The 19,710-nt window shown below is 34.9% G+C and overlaps 1 protein-coding gene across 4 annotated transcripts in view; it reads left to right on the top strand.

Annotated features, from left to right (window-relative positions):
- The window catches only part of TBC1D19 (TBC1 domain family member 19), a 136,765-nt gene that overhangs the window by 49,157 nt on the left and 67,898 nt on the right, over nt 1–19,710 (top strand). For all 4 annotated transcript variants that reach the window (XM_072945483.1, XM_072945476.1, XM_006207000.4 and 1 more), the window contains 4 exons: nt 5–115; nt 9,672–9,744; nt 17,307–17,345; nt 18,891–19,003. In XM_072945483.1, coding sequence (XP_072801584.1) covers nt 5–115; nt 9,672–9,744; nt 17,307–17,345; nt 18,891–19,003 — 336 coding nt within the window. The remainder of the gene's footprint in view (nt 1–4; nt 116–9,671; nt 9,745–17,306; nt 17,346–18,890; nt 19,004–19,710) is intronic.

The following is a 19,710-nucleotide window of genomic DNA, read 5'->3' as shown; positions in this document are numbered from 1 at the left end:
AAAGGTATTAATTAATCTTCGCAACCCAAATTATGAAAATGGTGATTCTCTTAGTTTCAGGACTCATTTGGGTTTAATCCAAGTTCCTCTCAAAGTAAAAGACATCCCTGAATTGGTAAGTATAGGCATTTAAAAATAAATTAACATATTTTAGAAGACAGCTATTAGAAAAATATCTTAGTGCAGCATATATCTAAAGCAATAGGAGAATCTTAAATAAATAATTGCTTTTGCTTATTTCTTATTTTAATAAATGGCATAGATTTATAAGACATCTTGTTGGTATGTATTGCTGATGTATGGCCATAAAACAGATTGAAACAAATTGTGAATTTTGTTTAAAAAATTTTAAGAATGTACATTTCACTTAATTCAACCAACCTTTATTAAACTCATAACATGGTGAGGCACTGAGAGAGATAAAGGAACTCAAAATGAATTAGAGATATCTTTGCTATGGAGACTGTCACATTTTGGTAAGGAAGTTAGTTTTAAAATAGAGTAATTGTAGAAAGGTGGAGAGATTTCCTGCTGATGGAGTTAAATTACCGTCACTCTTTCTTTTGTTAATTACTCTGAAACAATAGGGAGCACAGAAATGTAAACATTGTCTTTGGTGAAACTAAGAAACAACTTGTAACTCTAAGCTTTAAAAAGTATTAAGATAAAGAGATCAACAGATGACTCAAACATGAAGAAGGTCAAGCCTTAATGCCTCTAAAAGATGGGAGGTATGGATGACAAGTGTGCCGATAATCAGTTTATTATCTTTCAGTTCCAAATCTACCTTTCTTTTTTTTAAATTGAAGTATAGTTGATTTACAATACTGTGATAATTTCAGGTGTACAGCAAAGTGATATATATTTATATTCTTTTTCAGATATATATATATATATATGTTCTTTTTCAAATTCTTTTCTATTATAGGTTATTATAAGATATTGATTATATATATATATATATATATATATATATATATATATATATAGTTCCCTGTGCTAATACAGTAAATCCTTGTTGTTTATCTATTTTATATATAATAGTATGTATCTGTTAATCCCGTATTCCTGATTTATCCCTCCCTACCGCTTCCCTGCCTGGTAACCATAAGTTTGTTTTCTAGGTCTGTGAGTCTGTCTCTGTTTTGTAAATAAGTTCATTTGTATTTTTTTTTCTTTTTAGATTCTACATATGTGACATCATATAATATTTGTCTTTCTCTATATTACTTCACCTAGTATGATAATCTCTAGGTCTATCCATAATGTTGCAAATGGCAATTATTTCATCCTTTTTTATGGCGGAGTAATATTCCATTGCACGTATATTATATATACCACATCTTGTTTATCCATTCGTTTATGGACACTTGGGTTACTTCCATGTCTTCACTATTATAAATGGTGCTGCTATGAACATTGGGGCGCATGTATCATTTCAAATTAGAGTTTTTGTCTTTTCCTGATACATGCCCAGGAGTGGGATTCCTCAATCATATAGTAAGTCTATTTTTAGTTGTTTAAGGAATCTCCATGCTGTTTTCGATAGTGGCTGCACCAACTTACATTCCCACTAACAGTGTCGGAGGGTTCCCTTTTCAGCATTTATTATTTGCAGACTTTTTGATGATGGCCATTCTGACTGGTGTGAGGTGTTACCACATTATAGTTTTGCAAATCTATACTTTTTTGCCCTGTTTCATTATACTGGAGCTGGACCTTATAAACATTTCCTTTTGCCAACTTGCTCGATGTTAGGCTTTGTGAATGGAAGGTTCTAGAGGGACACTGCAAGACCATAACAGGAGAAAGGGGCCTTCCGTGTATGGTAGCCAGCAGATCAGCAAACAAAAGGTCCAGTAGCATTTACCCTGGCAGCCCTCAGTCAATCGGCTCCAGCCTGTACTCTCTGGCACCACCTCTGGTCTGCACGTTCCTGTGGCAGCCACTCTCTCTCCTTAAAAATCCAAATCTCTGTCTTAAGGGCATGGGGGACCCTTTCCTGAGTTCTAGTTCTTTCTTGGTTCACTCTCCTTCAGCCTACAAGTCATGGTTGCTTTCTTCATTTGGTAATTCTGTTTTTCCCTATTCACATGTCTGGTATGGCTTCTATTTCTTGATTGCACTCTGACTGATACAAGAAGCCAGATGATTTTCTCTCTAGAACTTTGGGAAGGATCAAGAATTGGAGGTATCACATGTTATAGAAGGCTTTGGTGGGCTATAGAGCTGAAAATGGAGATTGTGTGAAAATCTGTGTCAGGAGGTATTAGACCCCCAGACTCTTCCCATCCTGTATATTCTGGTGACTCCTCGTCTCCAACAGGAGACAAGAGGTGTATATATTCATTACAGAACAGAATCAGGAAGGCTATGAACTCATAGAGACCTCAGATATAGAGCTGAACAGGAACGAGGCACCATATTGAAAACAGAGGAAGTAAGTGAAAGTTGGCCAAATAGTGAGACTAATACCTCAGCCTTACTGCCATCACTGTGCCTGCCCAGCCTCCCCTTCTTCGCCCTCCACCAGCTTTAGGGCCCCAGAGAGAAGGCTAAAGGGAATTTGGAGAAACCTCACCAAAAAAGAAAAAGAAAGAAAGAAAGAAAAGAAAAGAAAAGAAAGAAGAGTAGCTGGCTGGCTATAAAATTGCTTCACAGTGAAGCCCACCCCACTGGGTGCCCAGTCCTTGCAGACAGAGCTTCCAGTCAGTTGTTCATTGCCTCAGACCTAAACATGAGTGACCAGCCCAGGAGCTCCAGATATGTGAAATCTTGCAATTTGAAAGGCATAGCTCAAAACTAAAACAAACAAACAAACAAACAAAAAAATAAGGAAGAAGAAGTAGCCAATTTAGGGAATGAGTGCTTATCATGACCACTAATAGTTATTTCAGGTGTGAATTTACACCTACACTCACAAGATATAGTAGGCCATAACTTGTATGAGGTGCAAGTAGATCTGTAGAATGAAACAGGACAGAAAACATAGCATGTCAGTATATCATGTAGATCTTCAGTGGGAGTCCTTACAGCCAACCAGAGGCTACTTCCCAGCCCCCACAAGGAATTCGTGCAGTTGGAAATGACACGGTTACATGGCATAACACAGGGACGTCTCATATATAACAGGAACCATTTCTTGTAATGCACATGAGCATAGCTTCCAGGTCCTCTCAGGAGGCACATCAGGCAGCTTAAGTCTTCTGTTTTCCAACACCAGGCAGCTAAGGCCTGTGTTTGCCAATAGATTTTTATAGTCTACTTACAGTCTTCCATTTCAGATGTAATTTACCAGTCAAGGGTCATATTTTTTCAGTAAATTACATTGCTTAGTAATATAGCTAGCTCTCCTCTCCACAATGACCCAGTACATTTTCAGGGCACCAGTGCTGGGAGAAAATAAACCCAAGGTTATAATCTTATAGACAAAGAGGTTAGCCTGTTGTTAACCATTTCTTCCCAATAGTAGATTTAAAGCAAACATTAATATTCTCAGAGAGAAGGTATTATTCATGAAACAAGAACAGAATTTCACTGAAACAATAAAACAAAACAATAGAAAATGAAAAATAACTTTTAGGAATCAAAAATACAGTATGCCAAAAAATTTTTTAAAGATCAGGAGAAAGCCAAGGAAGTCTCTATCAGAAGACAGAGCAAAATCAAAAAGCCAAAGAGATCAAAAATAAGAGAGAAAAGTTTTTTTTTTTTAAATAGAGGACCAATCCAGAAGGGTAAGCATCTGACCAACAGGAGTTCCAGAAAGAAAAACAGAGGTAAAAGAATTATTAAAAATTTTAAGAACTGAAAGACAGGAATCTTCATTATGAAAAGGCCCACCTAGCACCCAATGCTATGAATGAAAGAAGACCCATACCAAGGCACCTGAAAAGCAGATTATGTATAAAGTCCTGGGAATCAGAGCAGCATCTGACTTCTCAGCAGTAAGACTGGTAGCCAGATGATTTTGAAGTCATTCCTTTAAAAATCAAAATGATTTCCAGCCTAGAATTCTATATGTAACCAACAGTCAATCAAATGTGAAGTCAAAGGAGATATTTCCAGATGTATGTGACCTAAAACATTTGCTCTTAATCAGGGGGCTATTGTATTATAGAAGTGCTCCAAAACAAGGTCATAAACAAAAAAAGCAAAATAGCGAATCCAGGAAATGAGATTCAGCCTAAGAGAAGAACAATTTACCAGAAGGACAGTGAAGAGAAGTTCCAGGACAAAGTCTGTGCAACACAACCAGAGCACAGAGCTTCCAAATTGGAGCAGGAGGTTGGAGGGTTCCAGAATGAGTGTGCGCAAGAAAAACACTCCAAGTATAGATGATCTGGCAGGTTTCACCACATGCAAATTGTTTTGTGGAAGGTCTTTTCAGAGTTGCTACAGGGTATAGGAAGAGGTAAGTGATTAGAGAAAATAGTATAAGTGAAAAAGTGCTTTAGTTATGAACAGTATGAAAAAAAGTATAACAAAGGAAACATTTATAGCATACTGCATGCCTCAGCAGTGAATAATATTTAAGTAGTCATGATAATGTAATCTCTTAATATAGATTTAATCAAAAATTGATATATACTTATATTGGAATGATGGAGGGAGGAAAAGAGAATGTACATGAGCTAAAAATCCTCATTTATCATGAAAAATCAATAGGTATTTGAAACTGGTATATTAAAAATAGCAGTATATACTTGCGACTTGAGATATGGAGATAAATACCAGAAAAAAAAGCTGAAAGTGGTTGTTTCTGAATAGTGGGCTAATTTTGTTTGGGTTTGTGTCTGTGTGAATGTGTGTGTGTTGGGGAGGAGTACATAAGACAGGGAGCTGCTATTTTGTTGTTCCTGTTAAGTCTTTTAGCTGATTTAACTTCTATTTATTGTGTATAGAGATAGACTAGGTTGATGGTTAGGTGATTAGATTCTGAAACCAACTAACCTGGTTTTATTTTTTTTAAATTTTTAAACTTTTTTTTTATCGAGTTATAATCATTTTACAATGTTGTGTCAAATTCCAGTGTAGAGCACAATTTTTCAGTTATACATGAACATACACATATTCATTGTCAGATTCTTTTTCACCATGAGCTACCACAAGATCTTGTATATATTTCCCTGTACTATACAATATAATCTTGTTTATCCATTTTGCATATGCCTGTCAGTATCTACAAATTTCAAACTCCCAGTCTGTCCCTTACCACCCCCCTCCCCACTGGCAACCACATGTTTGTATTCTCTGTCTGTCAGTCTGTTTCTGTTTTGTATTTATGCTTGTTTGTCTTTTTCTTTTCTTTTCTTTTCTTTTTTTTTTTTAGATTCCACATATGAGAGATCCCATATGGTATTTTTCTTTCTCTTTCTGGCTTACTTCACTTAGAATGACATTCTCCAGGGACATCCATGTTGCTGCAAATGGCGTTATGTTGTCATTTTTATGGCTGAATAGTATTCCATTGTATAAATATGCCACAACTGCTTTATCCAGTCATCTGTCAATGGACATTTAGGCTGTCTCCATGTCTTGGCTATTGTAAATAGTGCTGCTATGAACATTTGGGGTGCAGGTGTCTTTTTGAATTAGGCTTCCTTCTGGATACATGCCCAGGAGTGGCATTGCTGGATCATATGGTGAGTCTATTTTTAGTCTTTTGAGGAATCTCCATACTGTTTTCCACAGTGGCTATGCCAAGCTGCATTCCCACCAGCAGTGTAGGAGGGTTTCCTTTTCTCCATAGCCTCTCCAGATTTGTCATTTGTGGGCTTTTGAATGATGGCCATTCTGATAGGTGTGAAGTGATGCCTCATTGTAGTTTTGATTTGCATTTCTCTGATAATTAGTGATATTGAGCATTTTTTCATGTGCCTATTGGTCATTTGTATTTCTTCATTGGAGAATTGCTTGTTTAGGTCTTCTGCCCATTTTTGGATTGGGTTGTTTGTTTTTTTCTTATTGAGTCGTATGAACTGCTTATATATTCTGGCAATCAAGCCTTTGTCGGTTTCATCTTTTGCAAAAATTTTCTCCCATTCTGTAGGTTGTCACTTTGTTTTACTTATGGTTTCCTTTGCTGTGCAGAAGCTTGTAAGTTTAATTAGGTCCCATTTGTTTATTTTTGCCTTTGTTTCTATTGCTTGGGTAGACTGCCCTAGGAGAACATTGCTGAGATGTATGTGAGATAATGTTTTGCCTATATTTTCTTCTAGGAGGTTTATTGTATCTTGTCTTATGTTTAAGTCTTTGATTCATTTTGAGTTTATTTTTGTGTATGGTGTAAGGGAGTGTTCTAGTTTTATTGATTTACATGCTGCTGTCCAGTTTTCCCAACACCATTTGCTGAGGAGACCATCTTTATTCCATTGTATACTCTTGCCTCTAAGATTAGTTGGCCAAAAGTTTATGGTTCATTTCTGGGCTCTCTATTCTGTTCCATTGGTCCATATGTCTGTTTTTGTACCAGTACCATGCTGTCTTGATTACTATCGTCTGAAGTCTGGGAGAGTTACTCCTCCAGCCTCTTTCTTTTTCTTCAGTAATGCTTTGGCAATTCTAGGTCTTTTGTGGTTTCATATAAATTTTATTATGATTTGTTCTAGTTCTGTGAAATATGTCCTGGGTAATTTGATAGGGATTGCATTAAATTTGTAGATTGCCTTGGGCAGTATGACCATTTTAACCTGGTTTTAAATTCTTGCTCAGCCACTCACTGGCTGTGTGACCTTAGGCAAATTTTCTTGACCTTAAGTTTTAGTTTTCTTATAAATATATGGATAGTAGTATCTCACTGAAGTGTTGTGCAGATCAGTAAGTTAAGATATAAGTTATAGGTTGAATTGTGTTCCTTCAAAAAATACGTTGAAGTCCTGACCTGCACTACCTGTGAGTGTGACCTCATTTGGAAATAGGGTCTTTGCAGATGAAATTAAGGTGATATCTTACTGGAGCAGGGTGGGCCCCAAATCCAGTATGACTGTTGTCCTTATAAGAGGACAAGAAACACAGAAGAGAGACACACAAGGAGAAGGTGATATGATAGGTAGAGTTTGCAGTGTTGCATCCATAAGCCAAGGAACACTGAGATGCCAGCAACACCAGAAGCTAAAAAGACATGGAGCAGATTCTCTCCTAGAGCCTTCAGGGAGAGCATGGCCCTGTTTTACATCTTGATTTTGGACTTTCTAGAAGTGAGAATGAATTTCTGTTGTTTACAACTACATATTTTTTTTTAATGGCAGCCCTGGGAAACTGTATAATATGTAAAAATGAAGCATATAGATGATCCTTGGAATATGGCAAACAGTATATAACTATTAACCATTGCTACTGCAACTTTGATAAAAAAATTTTTAGGAAGTTATTTTTAAAAGATGCTAGAATTCCTATTAGCAATTTATACAAAGTGATATGGCTCTACAAAAGAAGAAGTGTCAGATTCTTCTGGTAGTGGTGGGAGGTCTTCTTAGAGGTATTACCATTTGAAATAGTTTGAGGGAGTTTGTTAGGTAAAGAAGCAGGGGAAAGGTAGTGTATGAAAAGGTTCAGCATTACATAAGTGGGACTCATTATGCCTTCTGTCTGTCTGAAGAGCCCTGGAACTGATATGGATTTATTCTGAACTATTGGAGAACCAAAAGCCTATGGCTAATTTTCTAAAAAAAAGCCTATGGCTAATTTTTAGAAAACTGGCTATACCTAATGTCTGCAGGCATTAGGGATAGTTGTCCCTGCCTTTCCTGAATCATGTGGCCTGGTGATATATGTTGATTTTGACTCCAGCATGCATAGTTTATCTGTAACCCTGGGCTGTCTGTATGAGCACTGAACTTGTAAGACTCAGTGAGTCTTATGTGAATTTATAGTAGATGGCCTTTAAATGTTATTCATGATGTTATGTAGACGCATTCATGTTAAAAGGGAATTTCTTTTTTTTTTAATTGAAGTATAGCAAATGTACAATATTGTATGTTTCAGATGTATAACATAGTGATTCACAATTTGTAAGGGTTATATTCCATTTATAGTTATCATAAAATATTGGCTATATTCCGTGTTGTACATATATCATTGTAGCTTATCTATTTTATATGTACCTCTTAATCCCCTACCCCTATCTTGCCAAAAGGGAATTTCTTGAAACTGAAGTTTATTAATTCTAAAGAAAAGTTGCTAATCAATTCCTATTCACTAATTTGGTCATATGGAGGCAGAAGATTGGAAGTAGAACTCAGTAGTGTGGTTAAATATTTAGCGGCCACCTCCCCCCTGCCACTGTGGTCACATAGCACTATGCTAAATACTGGAGGTACAAATAAGTGTAAGAGATAGTCCCTCTCTTCCAAGAGCTTCAGGCTAGTGGGGAGATTGACAGTAAAAAGATCATTTCAATATGATGTGATTTTATGCTTTGATAGAGGTTGATAAAAGGTAATGCTTGTTCATAGAGAAGAAAATCTGAGATTAGGGCCCAGGTCTACTGATTGTAAAAAATCAGTGCAGAGCAGTGAAATAGAAAAAGGATGTTCAGAGTTCTTTTATGCTCCTTAACATGTCTCAGCACAAGTAAAATTTTCCATTGTGAATACAGAACCTAATACTGGAATGTTTATTGTGCCTAAGTTCGTTTTGTAGTATGAAGATCAAGATTATTAAATCAAATGCCTTATTAATTCTAATGATTTCAATGAAGGAAGAGTGTTTGAAGTAAATGGATGACAGTGGCTGAAAATGGAAAAATGACATTAAATTTTTACCTCTTTAGTCATTAAAAATTGATAACAAGCTGCAATGCTTTTTTAAAGTATAGGTAAAAATCAAGCTAGTTCAGAGCTGAAATATAATGGCAGTTATTTAAAATCAATACAAAAATGAACTGTGTGTGCATGTTCAGCTGAATAACAGTCTTATGAGGGACACAAATAAATCACTAGTTTAAATAATAATAGATTATTATGAAGGATTAAAACTAATTCCATTTTTTAAAGGAGAGGGAAGTTTGGTTTTAGCAATCAGAATAGTAATAAAACACTAAGGCAGATATTAATAGAAATATTTAATTACTTATGGCATAAAAATAAGTGAATAATATGGAATTGTTTTATATTTTAAAAACAACAGACAAATATGATTACTTTCCTTAGAGATTACTAGATAAGTAGAGGAAGCCTGCAGAATAAATCTAATTTATTCTTATTTTAGCAGAGCACTTGATAGTCTAATTTTGCTTAAAAGTTAATTTAAGTTGTTTTGTATATTTGCAGTATTTAGTTGATTAAGAGCTGAGTGAAATATGGTAGCATAGAAGGCACAGATACAGAATTATATTGGTAATTTTAGACAATGAATTTAGAAAATAAAATTGATAAGTGCTACATAGACTGTGTGTATGTATGTTTCAAGAAAGATTTGAATGTTTTAGTTTTTTAATCAAAAGAATAATTATTCCTTACTTTTACTGATTAGCTTATTACCTAAAAGGGAAAATTTTGGGTTAATGCATTACTATTTAAAGGTTCTATTTTAAATATTTGATGAAGCAAAGATTTATTTTACATTGTGATTTTTTTCACTTAAGTTGATGTTTAGATGAAGGCTTTTTTTTTTTTAATAATGTGTGGCAGTGTCTGAGATGTATGTTAATTCTATGTGTTATTTTTCAGAAAGAATTCTTTGTGGAACTTGGCTTAACTACAGGACAACTGGGTATAGATGACTCTACACAAGTGCCTCCTGGTTAGTATTTCGCCATATGGCATATAATAAATGAACATGAGAGTAAGTTTAAGATTTATCTTATTTTCAAATTAATGTAGTAACTTTTTAATATCTGACAACTAACATGCTTTTTGCCTCTCCTTGGTTGCTATAATTTATTGAATAGAATATTGTATGTTGTAATTATTAGAGTTCAACTAGATTTTGTCTTTTTATTTGAAGGTCTTTAAAATAATTTTGAAAAGACATCAGACATATATAAGTCATTTTGTTGGCAAAATCTTCATTAGCAACGCTCATATTTCCCTTTATTGGACATCACTATCTATTGTTTTTAATATCACCAATTTAAGTGAATACTGACATTCTATCTTGTATAAACTTAGGCTTTAAAAATAGTGTCTCTTCATCCAGAAAATTACCCCGATGTTTCTCTTCTTGTGCATAAATACAATGTGCTTTTCATAAAAGACCAGATTAATGTTTAATTATGATAAACAGAAAGCAAAAATTGACATAAAATATGAGAGATCTATATTTTAGTAAAATCATACTAGACAGGAGTCAGGGAACTGTTCCTGTCTTTCCTCTACCACTGGCTAGTTGTATGACTTGGAGAAGTCACTTTATATTTCTGGACTTGTTTCTTCCTCTATAAAATAAGGAAGTTGGCTGTTTATTATTATTGCTGTTGTTAATAATAATAAACAGTTATTGAGCATATACTATGTGTTACATGTGTTTTATCTCATTTTAACCACTCAGCAACTCGAGATATAGGTATGTATTATTACCATTTTAAAAATTTTATTAATTCATAATGCATATAGAAAAGTACATATATCATAAGAGAATGGCTTAAACATAAGACAAGATACAATAAACCTCCTAGAAGAAAATATAGGCAAAACATTATCTCACATACATCTCAGCAGTGTTCTCCTAGGGCAGTCTACCCAAGCAATAGAAACAAAGGCAAAAATAAACAAATGGGACCTAATTAAATTTACAAGCTTCTGCACAGCAAAGGAAACCATAAGTAAAACAAAGCGACAACCTACAGAATGGGAGAAAATTTTTGCAAAAGATGAAACCGACAAAGGCTTGATTGCCAGAATATATAAGCAGTTCATACGACTCAATAAGAAAAAAACAAACAACCCAATCCAAAAATGGGCAGAAGACCTAAACAAGCAATTCTCCAATGAAGAAATACAAATGACCAATAGGCACATGAAAAAATGCTCAATATCACTAATTATCAGAGAAATGCAAATCAAAACTACAATGAGGCATCACTTCACACCAGTCAGAATGGCCATCATTCAAAAGTCCACAAATGACAAATGCTGGACAGGCTATGGAGAAAAGGAAACCCTCCTACACTGCTGGTGGGAATGCAGCTTGGCATAGCCACTGTGGAAAACAGTATGGAGATTCCTCAAAAGACTAGGACTAGACTTACCACATGACCAGGATTCCCACTCCTGGGCATATATCCAGAAGGAACCCTACTTCAAAACGATACCTGCACCCCAAATGTTCATAGCAGCCCTATTTACAATAGCCAAGACATGGAGACAGCCTAAATGTCCATTGACAGATGACTGGATAAAGCAGTTGTGGCATATTTATACAATGGAATACTATTCAGCCATAAAAACGACAACATAACACCATTTGCAGCAACATGGATGTCCCTGGAGAATGTCATTCTAAGTGAAGTAAGCCAGAAAGAGAAAGAAAAATACCATATGGGATCTCTCATATGTGGAATCTAAAAAAAAAAAAAAGAAAAGAAAAGAAAAGAAAAAGACAAACAAGCATAAATACAAAACAGAAACAGACTCACAGACAGAGAATACAAACTTGTGGTTGCCAGTGGGGAGGGGGGTGGTAAGGGACAGATTGGGAGTTTGAAATTTGTAGATACTGACAGGCATATGCAAAATAGATAAACAAGATTATACTGTATAGCACAGGGAAATATATACAAGATCTTGTGGTAGCTCATGGTGAAAAAGAATGTGACAATGAATATGTGTATGTTCATGTATAACTGAAAAATTGTGCTCTACACTGGAAATTGGCACATCATTGTAAACTGACTATAACTCAATAAAATAGAATTTAAAAAGCTGTATTAATGCATAATGCATATAGAAAAGTACATATATCATAAGAAAATGGCTTAATGAATTTTTATGAACTGTACATACTTGTTAAAGTACCACCAGATCAATAAACTGAAGCCCCCTTCTACACTCTTTCAGTCTTTATCTTCTATTTCAGAAATAACTACTATTTTGATTTCTAGCAGCATGGAGTAGTTTTGTCATTTCTTGAACTTCTGTGAGTGGAAGCATATGGTATGCACTCTTTGATGTTTGGCTTCTTTTATTCAACATTATATTTATGCAATTCAGCCATATTGTTGTATGTATTTGAAGATCTTTTTTTCCATTATTATGCTCCAGTGAGTTCATATATCACAAATTTATTTATTCATTTTACTGTTGATGGGCATTTGGGCAGTTTCAAACTTAGGGCTATTAAAAATAAAGCTGCTATGAACATCCTACTATGTCTTTCAGTGAACATATGGGTACCCTTTTGTTGAGAATATACCTGGGAATGTAATTTCTCAGTCCTAGGGTTTACAAAAGTTCAGCTTTAGTAGATAACTGCCAAAGAACTTGGAAAAGTGGTAGAAGTACCAGTTTACACTTCCACCAACAATGTCTCTAAGTGGTGGTTGCTCTCCATGCTTGCTAATACTTGGTGTGTTCCAGCTCCTTTGTTTTAGTCATTTTAGTGGTAGATAGTAGTATTGAACTATGATTTTAATTTCTCATATAATGTGAGGTAGAAGTATTACTACCATTTTAAAGTTGAACAAGTGGAGGTGTTAAGTAACTTAGCCAAGGTCACAAAGCTAGTAAGTGATAGAACCAACATTGAAGACTAAGCAGCCTGCCTCCAAAGCCTGCTGTTATATACTGCCCCCGCTCCTTCCCCTTTTGATAGTCTTTTCTTATTTTATAAGAAGATATCAGATATCTTATAGAATAAGATATTGCTACAGTTTAAATGTTTGTGTCCCCCTAAAATTCGTATGTTGAAGTCCTAATCCCCAAGGTGATGGTATTAGGAGGTAAGGCCTTTGGAAAGTAGTTAGGTCAAGGGCAGAGCCCTCATGAGTTTGATTAGTGTCTTTATAAAAGAGCTTTCTAGCCCCTTCCACCATGTGAGAACATAGCAGAAAGTTGGCAGTCTGAAACCCAGAAGAGGACCTTCACCAGAACCCAACCATACTGGCACCCTGAACTTGGACTTCTAGCCTCCAGAAGTGTGAGGTATAAATTTCTGTTGTTTATAAGCTGCCCAGCCTCTGGATAATTTGTTATAGCAGCCTGAACAGACTAAGACTAATACCTTTTTCTGTTCATGGCTAGTGATAGCAATGCATAATAAAAAGGAAAGGAAATACACAGCCTTGGATGATAATCATGTTTTTCACTTTGGAAACAGCCCTTAAGAATTATTTAAAATTATTCTAAATCTAATAGTAGCTATGCTTTAGAAAAGCTATTTCCCCCCTAAATTTAGAGTATAGTTCTTTGATTCACTCATAATACAACAAATGTGAGATCCTACTAAGGGCCAAGCACTAGTGAATACATAAATATGACATAATTTTTGCTCTTAGGAATGATACAGCAGAAAATAAGATTCAGATAACAATCAGTTTGGCATTTGCTATTCCTATATATAAGAAGCAATTGGAGCAGAGGAAAGAACACAAGTCTGCCTATATAGGAGGTTGATAATCTCTATAGTTGGTGCAGTTATTTTTGCTCTCTTTACATCTCAAAGCAGGACTACTAAAAATTGGGTTAAATTGGTATTTATCCAATGAGATTGTTTTCAGTGGTTTAGCACTAGGATTTTTGCCTGACTTGAGAATTGCTAGTTAACAGTATTTCTTGAAAAGAATGGAGTCATATGTAACTACTTTTGCCTATAATTCACTATTACTTATTTTTCTTAGTCAATGACTATGGCTTTGGTTAAACTAGAAGTGTAATGCTAAATGTTTGAAAGTGTTGCTAATACTTGTGTTTGGCTAGAGGCCAGTTTTATATTTGGGATTAAGGGTTACTTAATGAAACTATATTCTTCTTACTCATCTTTAAAAATCTGTGTTACCTATGTTTTATAAATACTATTATTCAATTTTTGTATTTGAAGTACATTCCTCTCTTACTAATTTAATAGCCTTATGTAAAAATCAGGAGAAAAGTTCTTACCTTTGTAATACAGAGTCCTTATTTAACAATAATAAAAGAGCCATTAAATATATTCATTATTCCTACAAACTCTTGTGAATATGCATTTATTTTAAATACACACATACACACACACATGCATATGTACACAAACTTTCTACAGAAAGCATTTATAAGGTCTATGTTAAAAGGATCAGCATTCTTCCATAAGGCTTTATGAAAAGGAGGGGGTCATATATCTGATACTGTTGTGTGCTATATATAATAATGAATCATATTAAATGAGGGTTCTGCTAAATAGACATTTTCTACAGCTTATTTCTAAAAGAAAAAAAAAACAATCTTCACCTGAGGTGCAGTCCATGAAGCGTGCATCAGATAGACGCCCTGTGAAAAAGAGGGCATCATTGCCTTTGTTGTCAAATAAGGTTTGGGAAAGGCTGTGCCATATACCTTTTTAAGATAAACAGTGTATGTTCCTGTCTTAAAGACTGTGGGAAGTCCTAAATTAACTTCTAGTGCAGCCTCTCCCCAACTCATTTCACTAGGGATCTTTTTTTCCCAAGCAAGATCTATTAATATAGATATATCTATTAATATAGTGGTCCTCAGAGTGTTCTTTGAGTAACACAGAGTGTATATTGGAAATCTGACTTCTTTGGGCTTCTTATTCTTGGACTATAGAAAACAGCACTTAGAAAAATCATTATATTTCATGTAACTGAATAAATTCTGTACAGGAGTCTTAATTTCATACTGCTTTCAGTAATACAACACTAAGCATTCAGTAGTTTTGTCCACTTTTATAAGAGACAGGAATTGGCTGATGACTTTTGATTCTTTGGTTATTGTCTCGGCAATCAGAGCTAATTAAAATGAAACTGGTATTGTTATTTTATATGCAGTCTTTAAAATAAATGTATTCAAGAACTTTAGTAATAGAAAATGATTGTATTTTGGCTGGAACCCCAACCACTTTATTTCATCATGATATAATCTGCTTACTAATTACTTCAGAGCCATTAGGAATAGAATAAACTGAAAGAATAGGATACTTTGATTCAAATATTCTATTTAGTAAAAGCAGCTTTATGGATAATTTTTTAATCTAAAAAACTAACACTGAAAATAGTAACAAATGGAAACTAGAAGTACAGTACCACTTTATATTTAGCTGGGCTAAACCTGGACATCACAGAATAGGCTTTCTTTCTAGAAAACCATTAAAACCTTAGCCCAGGACAAGTCTCCTTCTCCCTCGTGTCCAGATCTCACACTGGGGCCCGCTTGTCCCCCTTATGGATGTAGGTACGATTGGGCATCTTCTTCCAGAACAAGCCCGTTTCATCACAGTTGAAGATTTGCTCTGGAGGGTAGCCTTTCTCTTCTATAAATTTTTTGAGCTCTTCTGGGAATGCTGCGGCTGCCTTGGCATCAGTCACTGCTGATTCTCCCGTGATCTTTAAGTTCTTAAGGCTGCAGCACTTTACATAACTAGCCAGCCATCCCTTACTATGGAAGAATGCTGATCCTTACTAGACTTAATTAAACTCCTGCATTCTTCTCTGCCTGCCTCACGGTAGTGCTCGAAGAGACTAAGTGCTTTCTCACACATAATTTTGCCATTAACAAGGATATGCTTCTGTGACATCCTCCAGCCGCACACCTGACGCCTTCTCAGACTTTGCAAGCACTTGGTCACAAACCAGAGACCATTTTTGCTGTTGTTGCGGCAGCACTAACACTTCCACAAATTTCAGCTTCTGTCTACTTTGTTTTGCAAATGCTTGATTTGTTCTTACCAATCTTATAGCCCACCTTGGCAAGCAATATGCCACTTTTACAGAAGATCTAAGATTTTTATTTTCTCGTTGAGAGATAGCACTTTATGCTCCCTCTTAGTTTTTGCTGGATTGTTTGGACCACTTCATTGCTCTTTAGGAGCCATTTTTCACAGAAACAATGGGCGCACACAACGTAAGCAATGCATGAGCGGGACACAAGGTAAACAACACTTAACCCAAGTGCTGGAGAGAGGGTGAGGGTCCAGGAAGTGGTGGGAGATTACAGGAGGGACTGCCAGCACATCAGTTCACTGGTGCAGATTCAGTGTAGTGCTTGGCACACGGCAAATTCAAGCTTTGCTTTTTGGAACTTCCTGGAATGTTTTTTCAAGTATTTTCAATCTGCAGTTGGCTGAAGCCACAATGTGGAACCCACAGATATGGAGGGTGGACTGTAGTATCAGTAGCGCTGCTGTGAATTTTCTTGTGTAAGTCTCTTGGTGCACATCGGTACACATTAGGGTGTACACCTGACAGTGGTGTGCTGCTGACTGTCCTAGGGTGTGCATGTAGTCAGTGTTAGTAGATGTTGCCAAACAGTTTTCCAAGGTGATTGTACTAATTTACACTCCACCACCTTTGTACGAGAAGCTTATTTGCTCCATTTTCTTTACATTTAAAATTCTTGGTCTTTTTCATTTTAGCCATTGTGGTGGGTGCGCATTTCATAATGGTTTTAATTGCACTTCTCTGATGATTAATGTGGTTGAACATCTATTCATGTGTTCATTGGTCCTTTGGATCACCCCTTTTGTAAAGGACCTGTTCACATCTTCTGCCTATTTGTGACTTACCTGTGCCTTATCTGTTCTGAATATAAGTCTTTTGCTGGATATACGTATTGTAAATATTTTCTCCCTCTCTCTGACTTACTTTTTCACTCTCAATAGTGTCTTTTGATGAACAGAAAATTTTTGGTTTTAATGTAATCCAGCTTATGAGGTTTTTTTTCATTATGATTAGCACTTAGGAAACAAATCTGCTTCTCCCACATAATCTTTTTAAATGGCATTTGTATACTGGGATTTTACCTATATAGTGTTAAGGCTTTTATTAGATATGCTTTCATGGTAGATTAGAGTAGAAGTAGGGATTTGCAAATGAAGCTGTCAACAGGTTTAGTTTTTAGGGAAAAAAAAATCAAAGATGAATGGACAGAAAAATTTGTGTTGTGAGAAGATATTCTATATTATTTGAACAAAGGAAAGGTATTTATACATTTTTTCTTCTAATTAAATGTGCTTAACTTCCTTTTAATTTCTACAAACTAAACAATTTAAAAAAAAAGACTTTTCTACATATAAAGAGAAATATTCTTATAGTTTCCTATAGAGCCATTCAGCTTTGAAAATAATTAAAAGTGTCAATACCAGAGAAAAATAGATAATACTGTTCTAAATGTGGCTGATCATATTTGTGTCTGATTATTTTATTTTATCATTTTTAGAACTTTTTGAAAATGAGCATGTACGTATTGGGCAAAAAGGTAAGCTTTTGGTTATGCTTACTATAATTTCTGAAAATGAGACAGTCCTAAGTAAATGTCTGCATAGTGTACCCTCAACTGAAATTTAATCTCTGAAAAGCTAAAAACCTAAAAAGGAATAATATTTAACGATGTAGACAAGACAATGGGAACCTTTATAAAGAGGGGAAATGCATCATTTTGGCTTTTCCAATAAATGTTAGATAAAGAAGTACACAAATGGTTCACTAAAAGGAAATAAATGCAGGCACACATTCCTCAAGGAAGTTAGCTTAATCCATTCAACAGTAGAATTTCATTTTAAAATCAAAGAGGCAGGTTCTCTCTTTGATGTGCTCACACACTTCTCATTAGCGTTAATAGGAAAATGCTTCTGCATCAGGAGAAAATAATAACTGTCTCACTTCCTGATGTCTGTTCACAATGGCAGGAGTTAGTAATTGAAGCAGCTCTTAGCGTTCTGGAGAATAAATTTTCCCCATCTTTTGAAGATTCTTTTCCTTGTTTTAATAAATCCTGTTTTAACGCCTTTGAAATATGAAATGCAGATAAGTCTTTGTATCAGAATGAACTTTCTGTGGCAATTATATTATCATGTTCTAAACTCCCTGGTTCAGTTTTCCAGAATTTTATTTTTTTCAAAGACTTCATTTTATGATTTGATATTTTCATTAAACACAGTTGCAAATTGAAGAATATGTTTCATCTCTTTTTATTTCATATGGTCCTTTTATTTCTTTTGGTCTTATCATTTTCATTTAGTGAAAGATTTTTTTTCCCTTTTCTTTTAAAAAAATACAGGAAAACAATATTGTTAGACAAATATCAGCAGTTGTCTAGTTTGCCTTCTTTTGTGGGGTTTTTGTTTTGTTTTGTTTGTTTGGGGGGTGCTTAATTTCCAGACTTAATAGCTAGTATTGTCATGAAAATGAAAATGAAAGCAAAAGGATAATATATTAATTTTGTGAACCTGACTGTGAACAATTTTTGGCCTTCATAAAAGATTGTCAGATCTTTTTTGTTTTTACTTCTTTAAAAATCCCTCTTTTCTGTTGATTTTGGCAAAAAGCTAAAAAAAAAATCTAATAGAATGGATATCTACATCCTTTATAACTCTTAGCCGTAATACTTCAAATAATGTACTACTTCCAAATACTAGAACATTCATGACTTAGTAGATAGAATACACGTAAGAAATTTAGGGTTTCTGTAGATATGACCTTACTTGATCATGGAGTCCAAAAATTATTATATATATGCAAAACTAGTTTCAGATCCATGGAACTATAGTTAAAGCAAAGTCATCTCAAGATACCTGCTTTAAAAACTTTCCCCAGGTTGGGTAGGAGGTGGAAGAGCTTAAGGCTTAAAACTTACAGGGCTGTAAATAAGGCCACATCAAAGTTCAGGGAGTAAAAGGTGTGATGTAAGTATGTTCGATGTGAAGATGAAATGTTAGCTTCCCAAAAGATTTTTAATGAAATATTTCAGTGTTATATCTTACATTATGAATTTCCTAATGAGATTTTAATACACTTTTGACAGTTCTAGCAGAGCAAGATAGTGCTGCCGCTCAGCAGTATATCAGGCAAGGAAGCCCCACAGCGCTGAGAGCTGAACTGTGGGCTCTCATTTTGAATATTTCCAGTCAACCTGAGGTAAGGAGAAAATGGATGGGCCCAATCTGAGCTATTGGTATTTATTTTTCAAAGACCCTTTATTCAAAATGGAAATACTTTTCTTCTTAGTCTAGTATTTATCCCCTTTTTAATTGTCAAATTTATTATAGTTGAATAGAGTTCTAAGACAAGATTAACATCTAATTAAATCACTGTGTGCTTAATATAGAAGTTTTTGTTATTAATAATTGGTTGGATAGTGTGAACCTATACATACAGCAGAACAACAAGTAACACTTTAAGAAGTGGAGTCCACCAGCTTAGATCAGTGAAGGTGTGTGATAGAATTGAAATGTTAGAATCGGGAGAAATAAAGATGGGCAACTCGGTATATGTAAATGAGTACTTTGTCTCTGCAGTTACTTTCGAAATATACACTATTTTTATGGTACTAAAAGTTGGCAGATTATGTGGGATTGTTATTTTTCTAAGTATAAGAACATTTTATTTTAGGGAATATAATGAATACGAAGAGAAATCACCAACAGGTAGGTAATAGATCAATAAAGAAAAAATATATAAGACCTAGATTCTTTTTGAAATATTTTAGGGTGTTTTTTTTTTTGCATAAGCTTATTGGTCCTTTGAGTCATCTGTGTGAAGATCTTAAAAAATAGCAAACTAATAGTTCCCTAGCCTAGTGATTAAAAATGTGGGTTTTGTTTGGAATCATATGACCTGGTTTC

The sequence above is a fragment of the Vicugna pacos genome, chromosome 2 (assembly GCF_048564905.1).
Source record: "Vicugna pacos chromosome 2, VicPac4, whole genome shotgun sequence".
NCBI lineage: Eukaryota > Metazoa > Chordata > Mammalia > Artiodactyla > Camelidae > Vicugna > Vicugna pacos.
This window is presented reverse-complemented; position numbering and strand designations above follow the sequence as displayed.